Source organism: Neopsephotus bourkii, unplaced genomic scaffold (assembly GCF_033783945.1).
Source record: "Neopsephotus bourkii isolate Nb327-2 ecotype Australia unplaced genomic scaffold, CSIRO-AGI_Nbou_v1 NB_1825, whole genome shotgun sequence".
Lineage (NCBI taxonomy): Eukaryota > Metazoa > Chordata > Aves > Psittaciformes > Psittacidae > Neopsephotus > Neopsephotus bourkii.
In genome coordinates this window covers 10,296,022-10,306,816 of record NW_026902298.1, presented here as the reverse complement: position 1 = coordinate 10,306,816, position 10,795 = coordinate 10,296,022, and the positions used below count along the sequence as shown (strand labels likewise).

The 10,795-nt window shown below is 53.1% G+C and overlaps 1 protein-coding gene and 1 long non-coding RNA gene across 2 annotated transcripts in view; both read right to left on the bottom strand.

The window, feature by feature from the left end:
• The window catches only part of LOC133206946 (uncharacterized), a 34,307-nt gene that overhangs the window by 18,926 nt on the left and 4,586 nt on the right, over positions 1–10,795 (bottom strand). The gene's annotated exons all lie outside the window — the stretch shown is intronic.
• On the bottom strand, positions 153–9,281 carry ACP2 (acid phosphatase 2, lysosomal). Its single transcript, XM_061343299.1, has 11 exons — positions 9,145–9,281; positions 8,963–9,058; positions 8,794–8,880; positions 6,040–6,192; positions 5,610–5,708; positions 5,358–5,447; positions 3,309–3,441; positions 3,146–3,234; positions 2,493–2,599; positions 2,094–2,269; positions 153–2,013 (listed from the first exon to the last, which is right to left on the bottom strand). The coding sequence occupies exons 1-11, from the start codon at positions 9,244–9,246 to the stop codon at positions 1,877–1,879; spliced, it is 1,269 nt and encodes a 422-aa protein (XP_061199283.1). The 5' UTR covers positions 9,247–9,281; the 3' UTR covers positions 153–1,876.

The following is a 10,795-nucleotide window of genomic DNA, read 5'->3' as shown; positions in this document are numbered from 1 at the left end:
AGTCAAAAGTAGTTTGTCTGAACCCTCTGCTGTAAGGGTGACTGTAGTTCAGGGAATGACTTTGGGATGGGGTGCACTGCAGTTAGTGCTGCCTGTTTTCCAGCACTGAGCATGCTGGTGCCCTGTGAGCTCTTAGAGAAGATGAGGAGTAGTTAGGTGCAAATTTGATTTTAATCATGAAATGTATTGGAACAATTACAGAAAATCATTCACAGTCAAAGTGTTTAAATCATCATAGAAACCTTTCCTCTGTGTGCAAAATTTGCTGACTTTAAAAAACAGGTCTGGGCCTCTTCAATGCACTTTCTATTACCTCTTTCTTGTGCGTGTTCTCACAGGCAGTAGCTTTTTCTTCATGACTGTCTTGCTGTGCAGAAGACCTAGATTATATTTTCAGAGGACAGAAAGGTGAGGAAGATGCTGAGAACAGCAAGCTGCTTCTGCTGATTTAGTGTTCCCATGATAGGAGATGCTAGTTATGGTGGAGGGAGAGTTCCCGTGGTACTCCAATAGGGGAAGAAAAGGAAACGTCTGTAACCTAAGCGCAGGCTTCAGCCGCCAAGACGGGAAGGGAAGAGCACCAGAAAGGGAAGTAAAAGTGGGAAGTGAATGTGCAGCATCACCATGTGAAGAGCCTGTGCTCCTGGTGCCTGCCGCAGTCTCTCCTTTCCTGCCAAGAGCTCCAGGGCAGGTGGTGCTTGGCATGGAGCTCCTGCAGCAGCTGCACTGCGTACAGAGGGCAGCCCAGAAACAGAACCACGCTTTGGACAAAATGCCAAACCCTGGGGCAAGTGAAGGTGGGCAGTTTCTGTTTGCTGTCCATCCACGGGGAAAGGTAGGAAGGAAAATTGCAGACCCTGGTATTTAATCTAGTCTTAGGTATAGCTCTGCTACATCTCTTTAATTCCAGCATAAAACCGTTCTGCTGGTAAAGTGTATTCCTTCGGCTCATAGCTGAAATCTGGACTGCCTGCAGAACTGGCTATTGCTGTCGTAGGTACCTGAAGCTCAGAGGTGGTAGGTGAAATTCAAAGGCTGAATCTTTACCCAGGGCCCAAGTTTCTAATCTATGGGGACTTTCCTTTCTAGAGCCAATGTGGCACAAGAACTTGGGTGTGAGTTTGCTGTGGCCACAGGAATTCATCTCTTTCTTCAAATGAAGCACTTAAAGCTTCTTTGGATCATATGTAACCTACTCTGAGCTGAATCCTAGAAACTACTGCCAGTTTTGTCCTGATTCCAGGCCAGTCCTCTCTTGAGCTACAACGTAAGGAGGGAAAGAAAGACCAGTTGCCAGTAGCAATTACTTGGCAGCAACTTCAAGAAACACTTTTGACCATCTGCCATCATCTGTAGCTCCCTCTGCATGGCCAGTAGTTGAGTCTTGGTGCATTGCTGCTCTGCTCTGAGCCCAGCCTTCCCACCATCATCACCAGCCCGTGGCTTGAGGGAAAAGCACTCGGAGGAGGTTAACCCTGAAGAGACACGCAGCTCCTGACTGCACTGCATGCGGCAGCTCCTGGAGGCCTCTCTGCCACAGTCATGGTGAGTGGTAACATTTACAGTCACCTCAACAGAGGAAATCTCTTGCTCAGCTCCTGTTTGCCATGGTGGGAATCCCAGGCTAGGTAAACTCTAGAGGACTGCTGGCACCACACAGTACACTGGCTGCAGACTTAAGGTGTTGTTTCCATTAGAGCAGCTCAGTTCTCTCCCTCTGGGACGTTGCCTTTAGCAAGAATCCAAAAATCAAGTCCCGCTTCATTCTGGGAAGCAAAGGCCAAAGCAAAAGAATGCTCAGTAACTGAAGGTGCCCAATCATCCTTAGGGGCAACTCTGCTCCCTCCTACTGCTTGGGAAGGAGTCGAAGCAACTGTCAGGCCTGTTCTTCTCCCTCGTTGGAAACATGCCGGTAGCCAGGGTGTTGGGACTGTATGCGAAAGAGTACAGTCAACAGGAGGATTATGAGGAGAAGGAGAATGGATCCACAGACAGCCAGACCCACAAACAGTTCTGCAAGGGAGAAAACAAGTGGTCAACATGGGATCAGCCAAGTTTCCCTTCTGCCACGCTGGGGTCCAGTATGGGCTCACCTGTGTCGTGCATGATGGTTGCTACCTGGCATTCTCGCTCCCAGTCCTGGGGAACAACAGGATCCGTGAGTTCCAAGAACCTTTGCAGTGGGCATTTATGCTGACAGCCAGGGATTGTCAGTGGGAAAGGTTCCTTCCCACTCTCATTCCGGTAAAACATCTCCACAGAGTAGTTACTGAAAATGAAAGAGCCACATGTTTAGGTTTGTTCTTCTTTCTCCAGCTAAGTCATCCCTTCCCATAACCTCAGTGTGCACAGGCTTTCCTTTACTCTGGTGGTAGTTTTCCTCCTAAGTCTGCCACTAGGAGCAAGATTGCATCCCCCTAGGGTGGAGCCTGGCCTAAGGTATCTAACCCTTGAGGTGAAATCACAGCAGACGTCTTTACTGCAGCCCTCACCCATCATCCTCTTGGTACAGCTCAAATAAATGACATGAGGCGTATGGTGGTTGAATCTTGTTGTAGACATCTAGAGCCATCTGCAGTGCCACAAGTGTAGTGTCATGCTGAGGAAGAGGGAAAAAAACCAAATCAGTCACCCTTAGGGATGTGGCAGCTCAGTCTGTACCAGTAACGGCCAGGGAAGTGCTGAGGGGGTGTCACCTTTGCAACTTCCATCTGGAAGATGGGAGAGGAACTGTACTGCTAGAGTGGTGATCTGTGATGGTGCCAGGGGAGGAAGTGAAACATGGTTGTGTATCCTGAATGGTTCTTTCAGAATTAATCTCTAGGGAGCAATTTGGGAGACACCCAACTTTCCAGTCAGTCAGCTGCTGGGAAGGGGGAATGACTCTGCCTCACTGTGGGAATATCTGAGTAGCATCAACCCATCTACCAAATAAACACAGCGGTGGCTTATCCACAAGCCTGAGCTAATAGGAACAAAGTGCAGCTTGGGAATGATGCCAGATTCTGCACACCCCACCCAGCCAGGGGCAAAGGTGCATGTCCTGATCCCTGCAGGCTGTAGAGAAGCCAGAAGGGGTTAAAACTATCACCAAGCCCAAGCTCCCTGTGAGGAGGTGGATAAAAGCCCCTGAGCTCTGACTTACCGCTGAATAGACAAGCAGTTTCAGGTCTTGGTGGGCTGAAGCATCTGCTGCTTTAGTTAGGTTTTTCCTTATGTGACCCAGCAGGACCCCTGAGGAAAGGGAACAGCTACTAAGAGGCTGAAACCAGACAGAGCAGCATGAAGGTCCCTCCTGGTGCACTCACCGCCTTGCAGACGAGCTTTTTCCACCCGATCTTGGATCCCAAATAGAAATTCAAACCCAAAGTCTTTGAGTTGCTTCAGTCGAGTCATGACATCTGGTGTCGCCCAGTCAGGCAAATCCATTTTGTGTACTTGCTAGAAAGAGAAACACAACACTCATGTGTGGGTAGCACAGAGCACAGGTTGATCAGAGGATGGGAGTCAGGGGGTCTGGAGTCCTGCCCATCCTGCTACTGGGTTCCTGTAGTGTGTTAAATACGCCCCTTTCCTATTCTTCTATCCTCACACTGCTGTGCTGTGTACACAGAATAGATGCAGAGTTTAATGTTGTTCCAGAAATTACTAATGATAAGCATGAAGAGTAAAACGTAGGAGCTACACTTCTGTGAAAGCACAACTTGAGTGCCAGATCTTGTTGTACCACTGATAACAATAATCTCGAGGCGTTTACTTTACATGTGGCTGATTCTGCCCTGCAGATAGCATTCAGTCAAGAAGAAAATCAAACACAAAACCCAACAGAAAAGATAAGGCAGCGAGCATGAACTCGAGGTTTCTGGTGTACCACTTCCCTGGTGGCTCTGAGAGCTGCTGAAGGATCCTGGAGAAGGTTAGCAAGTGCTTTACAGACCTAACACTGGGATGCACCACTTACAAAGCCCTGCATGCCAACCCAGAACACACAGAACTGGGAACCAAGGGAAGAATTTGCTTTGCAGCCAACCTATTACAAGAAAGGATTAGTTATCCTGGCAGGCAAACAGCAGTTGTGGTTTCCTGGCATTACATGGAGCAATTTTCTATGCCACATCCCATTAAACTGCCAGAAGATGAAGCTGAATATCCTTAAGGGCCCATTCTGAGTGGTGTGGAGAAACTCCCATCACAAACTCAGGTATTTAGTTATTCTGTAAATTACAATGAGAATGGCTGGGAAGCTGAGCTATTTCTTATGGTAGAATGAATTTACTGGCTCAGATGAGAAAAACAATGCTCCTCTTCAGGGCAGTGTTTGTATGAGTTAGGAAAAAGGAAGAAGCCCAAAGCAGGTGAGACCTGAGGGTACAGTTTTGAGAGTAAAAACTCCCCTTCTTCACAATGTGCTGGTTTCATTTGGGGAAGCTATTCTGCAGGTTCCTGGGGATTACAGGGGCTGTCAGCTGGCCTTTGGGGCCCAATGTGTGAGCTCACTGAGTCTTGAAGAAGATATGATATTCCTGATCTCTCTGACCAAATGATTTTTGTTGCTAACAGAAGTTGTTTCACTCTGATTCACTGTTCCAGGAGAGGAGATGGGGTTTGTGTATCAAAGGGCAAATTTACACAGTGCAACACAGCTCTGGACTGGAATATTCTCAGCTTGCAGCAACTCAAGCTGCTGCTTTACATAGCAAAGTGCAATTCCATGCAGATTTATCTTTCACATCCCCAAAATAGTACATACCACTGTGTGCCACTGCCAGCAAGCCAAGGAGTCTTGCACCTCCACAGGATTAGCATGACAGACTGCTCAGGTTTACGGCTTCCTTCACATTCAGTTAGCTTGAGATGAAAGAACTCTATTGTTACACACAAATAAACTTGTGTGTGAACACTGTAAGTCTCCTGGATACATAACCTCTAGCACTATAACAGCACAGCTAAACCTGATCTTTTATTTCGTTTAAGCCTTCATAAGACAGGCTTTCAACGAAACTCCACGTGCACACAGTCTTGACTCAGCCTTGTTCACAGAGATCTAGATTTCAGTTGTGGCTGTTTCTAGTGACTTGCAAAAGAGGTATTTATTATGCAGGAGGAACTGTTTCTGGCTCTGGCACGATACCTAAGCTACAAAGGGGGAGGTTACAGAGTGCCAAGCAGGTACATCTTGGTACATGCTTTTAGTGGGTGAGAACTGTTGTTATTCTGCAATCATTATTTGTAACTGCAGGGTGGGAATGGTGAGAGGTTTGGGGGATTTTATGGGATTTGCAAAGCAATTTTTCAAAGGAAAATCCAGAGTCCCACAGACCAAATTCCAGTGGCTGTACGGTGATGGCCAAACTTACTTCACAGAACAGTGTGTCATACACGCTCCAAACACCCTCGAGAGAGACATCCCGGATCCCAGTCTCATTTGCCACCATCTGCAGGAATTGCTGTAGGTATGAGAAAAGAGAAAGGCCTTCAGTTTTCAAACCTTATGCTGTATTACTTGCACAGGTATTCCCACCTGCTTCCCAGAGCTCTGCTTATATAGAGGTGATACTACTTTAACTACAAGCCTAAGACCACCTTATCTCATGCAAACAATCACTTACCCAATTCTCTTTGGTCTTATTTATGTATACTGCTGAGTGCCGGGTTTCGTTCTGTAGCTGTTCATACCGTGGACAGGGGGTCAAAGGAAACTTCAGTAGCTGGGCAGAGACAACAACAGCAGCTTGAACATGGAAGCACAGAACTTGCAGTCAAAAGTGCAACTGTAATGAAACCCTGATGAGCAGGAGGCATCTCTAAACAGCCTCAAGTCCTGCCTCCAGCGTACTCCAGGCCATCCGCGGGCTGCTGGGGTGTTGCATCTAACATGCTGAGTGAACACAACCCCTGAATCCTCATCTGAGGACAGAAGAACGTTTGCAAAGAGGTCCCAGGAGGAATTTAACCTGAATTAAGACTGAAGCAAAGACTTCTGGAGAAGTCAGCATAACAACACGGAGTAGTGAGTACGTATCCCTGAGCCCAACTTACCCTTTCATCAGACCTGGCCACTGTGTGCACAGGGATAGGCTGCCAGGAGATGTTGGGGTTGAAGATCTGTGCTCCCTCTGGGGGATACATTCCTGCCAGGTTGGCCTCCGCGCTCATCAGCGTCCGGTCATAGTCTGTGCTGCGGACGAAGATCTGCCAGGACAGGACAGGACAGTCACCATTAGTAACACCGGTGTAAGCGGTGGTGCTCCTTGGGTGCACTCGCTGAGCAATGTTGCCAAGTGCCCTGCAGCTGCTCACAGGCAAGAGGATAATGGGAGCTGATGGGACAGAGCCTGTTGATGTCAGCCTGGCCAAAACTGTAGGGGCAGATACACAGACAACTGGGTGTGTAACACTACAGTGGGCTGTTCCGGATCAATGGGACGGGCAGGTGCTGTGCAGAGGTTACAGGTAGAAAGGAGTCTGAATATGGGGAAGAGTAAAAGAAGAGGTGGAGCACTCCTGCTCTGGAGCCAGGCTGAGAGAGCTGCAGTTGTTCAGCCTGGACAAGAGAAGGCTCATGGGAGACCTCAGAGCAGCTTCCAGTGCCTAAAAGGGCTACAAGAAATCTGGAAGGGGGATTTGGACAAGTAGCAGTGATAGGACAAGGATATTATTTGCAGGTAGTGACAGGAAAAGGGGGAATGGCTTTAACCTGATAGAGGGGAGATTGAGATTAGACATTCGGTAGAAGTTCTTCCCTGTGAGGGTGCTGAAGCGCTGGCACAGGGTGCCCAGAGAAGCTGTGGCTGCCCCATCCCTGACAGTGTTCAAGGCCAGGCTGGACACAGGGGCTTGGAGCAACCTGGTACAGTGGAAGGGGTCCCTGCCTGTGACAGGGGTTGGAGCTGGATGAGTTTTAAGGTCCCTTCCAACACAAATCAGTCTGGGATTCTATAAGAGCAAGAGAGAGATGCAGAAAAAGCTTCTCCACACTTTCCCATCTGCGAAATGAAGACAAGAGTGATTGATGAACAGGAGAGGAGGAAAAGGGGGAGCTGGGATTTTATTTGATCATTGTGGACTCTTGGTATTAATGGACCAAGACTTTCTCATTCCAGAGCTCACAGGGAGAGATCTGAGCCAGAGTAAAGAGAGAAATGAGAAAAATACAGAGAAGTACAGCAGGTCAAAATGGCAAAACTTTGGTATTGTGATATCTGTGTGCTGAGAACACCTGGGGGGAGACTGGAGAGCAACCAGTCAGAAAACATGAGGAACACACAGGAAATCATGAAGGCATGACCTAGAAACCAGGATGTTGAACCTGAAACAACCTGAATAAAAAGCCAGAAGAATGGAATACAATGTCAAGATGGGGAATTCTTTAATGTTAAAGGAGAAGAGAAAACCATGTATGCTCACTGTAGAGCATCCCACACATGAAGGGTGCCTCAAAACAGTTGCTAGGAAAACAAAAAGTTGCCTTTTCTCTGATGGTTTCTACCCACTTGTAACTATGGCTTGAAAACCACTGTCCCTGCGCTCCCTACCCAGGACTGCTTCCATCCATGGTCAGCTCTGGAGAAACAGAAGGGAAATGCGGAGAAGGATCTAATGGTGGAAGTGTTGCAAAAGCCGATCAAGCCCTGGGTGCTTCCTCCAGCCCCTGTGCCAGGGCTCCAGCCTGTCGCTGAGTCAGGTGACAGACGGTCACAGGGTGTCACCCAGAGGCAACGCTTCTTCTAAGGGAGGTTGCTCAACTGGAGCAGGGCTTTGGGCTTGGTTTGCAGAAGAGCTTTTGTTTGCATACGCCTGCGTTTGTTTTTCCTTCTCAAATATGGGAAGGAAAACATTCCGTGGGCAAAAGCTTTATAGGAATGAAGTATGTTTGGAAAGGAACCGCTGAGGAATGTTAAAGGATCCTGGCTGAGCCCATTTGGGAAGTTTTGTTGATGAAGCAAATGTCAAAGAAGGGGTGCAGCCTGAACTATGGCAGGCTGGGGATGCACTGGGGAGCCTGAAACCGGGGGAAACAACAACAGAAAGTTGTAGAGGGGCTCTCAGTGTGGTCAATCCCCCCAGGTGAGCTCGGATAAAACAACTGAGTCAATACAGAGCCAGTAGTGGGGCACAGGGTCTGCCTGCCCACTGCCCACCCAAACCCCGTGATGGCAAACCTCCCATTGTGACACTTGCTCATGTTCCCGTTGACTCACACCCATCAGGAGTATTTGGGGAGGACTTTTCATTTCCTTCCATTTGTGGATGTTTCACGTTTTCCCCCGTGCTCAGCACATGGCTCCACCAGGGCCCCACGACTCTTTACACAAGAAACCTACCTATGTCTCAAGAGCTACTGTAAAGTGTGGCAACATCCTGGAGAGAGAGGGAGGGAAATGAATAGCTCTGGGGGACTGAAACCATCGGTCCTCTATGGGTGGAAACAAATGAGAGGGTCACTTCTGGTTAATAACTACTGCTTGTGTGTACAGACACCCCGAGATTGTACCTGGAGTGCCCCACAGAGCCAACACAGGTTGCATTCTTCTCACACACAATAACCTTACAGCCTGGAGCGAGCAGCCAGCACCGGCCACCGCACAGCGCGCCTGCTGTCTCCCCTGGGCACCGAGCCGGCGGCTCCGGCAGCCCCATAGCCCCGCTGCTCGGGGTGAAGCCGCTGCTCGGTGCCTCTGCTCCCGCCTGCGGTGGGGACTGGCTGGGAAACACAAACACCGAGACAAAACCCGGCCCCGGCGCTCCCCCGCCGAGGGAAGCCGCTCCCCGCAGCCCCCCGAGCCCCGGTACCTCCTGCCGCCGGTACATCACGCTGAGGAAGCCGCGGTATCGCTGCCGCAGGGCCCGGCCCAGCTCCCACTGCTGCCGCATCCCCACCTGCAACGGCACCGCGCGTTACCGACAGCCCGGGACCCGCTCCCGCTCCCGCTCCCGGTCCCAGCCCCGGCCCCGCACGCACCTGCGTGAGCTGCCCGAAGCCCTGCGGCCACGCATCCTCCTGGAAGGGGTCCCGCGGGTAGGCCTTGATGGGGGAGCGGTCCCCGTGCCGGTACACCTGCGGGCGGCACCGCGTCACACCGCGCACCGGGACAGGGCAGCCCCGTCCCGTCCCGTCCCGCCGCCGCGCCCCGTCCCCCTCACCAGCGTTACGAAGCGGAGCCCGCGGGGCCGGGCGGGCGGCGGCTGCAGGCAGAGCGCTGCGAGGAGCAGGACGGCGCCCGCCCAGCCGTGCCCCGCCGCCATCGCGCCTCACCCGCGCCGGAACGGACCCGCCGCCTCCCGCAGACCCGCACGGACTCGGCTGCCCCGCACACACCGGAAGTGGCCTGCGGCCGCCACAGACCGAAGGAGGCGGGGCCGGCGGCGGGGCTGTGGGCGGGGCCTGGCGCGCCGGCCGGCGGCGAGGCGGGGCGGGGGGCGCTGCGCGTGACCCGGGGCCGGGCCGCGCGTGACATCAGCGGAGCTCCGCCGGGACCGGATCCGCGACCGGACCCGCACCGGGACCCGCTCCTGGCCGGGCCGCCCCTCGCCTCTCGCAGCACCTGCGCACGGGGGGCGGCGGCCGCGCAGCGCCGGGGAGCCTCGGGCCGCGCCGGTAACTTTCCTCTGGGCTCTGCTCTCGCGCGCGCGCCCCTGCCCCGTTCCCTGTCTCCCCGTTCCCTTCTCCTTCCCTCTCTTCCTCGTTCCCCTTCTCGCGGGCCCGGCGCGGTCTCTCCGCGTGTCCGGGGCTCCTGGTACGGGATCGGGACGCGCTCTCCCGCCCCGCGGCCTGCACCGGCCCGAGCCGCGGCGGCGTTTCCTGGGACCCGGTGCCGGCGGTGCAGCGCCGTGTGGTGCTGCCAGGCCGGGCCGCGCTGGAAGCCGCTGGCAGGGAGAGCGGTGGCGGTAGCGGCCTGTCCCGTCCCGCTGAGCTCCCCGGGCCTGGCGGGGACGGGCCGGGCTCCTCCGCGCTGTGGAGGGGAGGCGGGAGCCGGTGTGGGGTCGGTGTTGCCCCACCGGTCGGCTCGGCCCCGCGCCTCGAGTGCCCATCTCCGAGCGAAGGGGACGCGGTCCCTCAGTGGAGGGGGTCGGGTCGGGCGGGCGCAGGAGGTGGCGGGACCTGGCGCGCAAGAACAGGAGTTCGGGGTGGGATGGCGGTTACCGTGCGTGTGAAGAGCCGCGTTACCGTTTGCTGTTCCCTGGGATGCTGCCGGGAGACGCAGCACGGGGATGTGTGCTCGGGGGACACTTGTCAGCTGCCGTCTCCCCTTGTCTCCTCGGCTCAGCGCCGTGTTTCTGTGCTCCGTTCGCCCGTTGCATCCTGTCAGCCCCGGGCCTTTCTAGCACACAGGGGGGCCTGCACAGCTGTCAGCCTGCGGGGTGCTGTTCAAAGGTAACGTTGCTTACACCGGTGGTGGCTCGTTGTTGTGCCGCCTCACTGACACTCGTTGTGCCACGGATGTGTCAGGAGGGGTGTTTTGCTCTGGACCAGAAACCCGCCTTGGATCACCGGTGGAACAGCAATACTTTACATCCTGAAACTTCCTGTCCGCTTTTCCTGGGAGCACAACCGGGCCCTTCTCTGCGAGGATTTCAGTGAGGGAGTCTCTCACACTGAGTCACGTTTCTGACTAACCCCCTGGATCACTTGTGTCAGCCGGTTTCTGGCTGCGACTGCAGGCTATGTTTGTCTGTAGGGAAGAGCTCTCTTGGCTCTGTTGCTCCTTCCAAGGATCATGGAGTGTGTGCTTCTCCCTGGGTGCCAGAGAGAAGGCTATACCTGAGACAGCAGAAAAAGGAAAAGCTGGTTTGT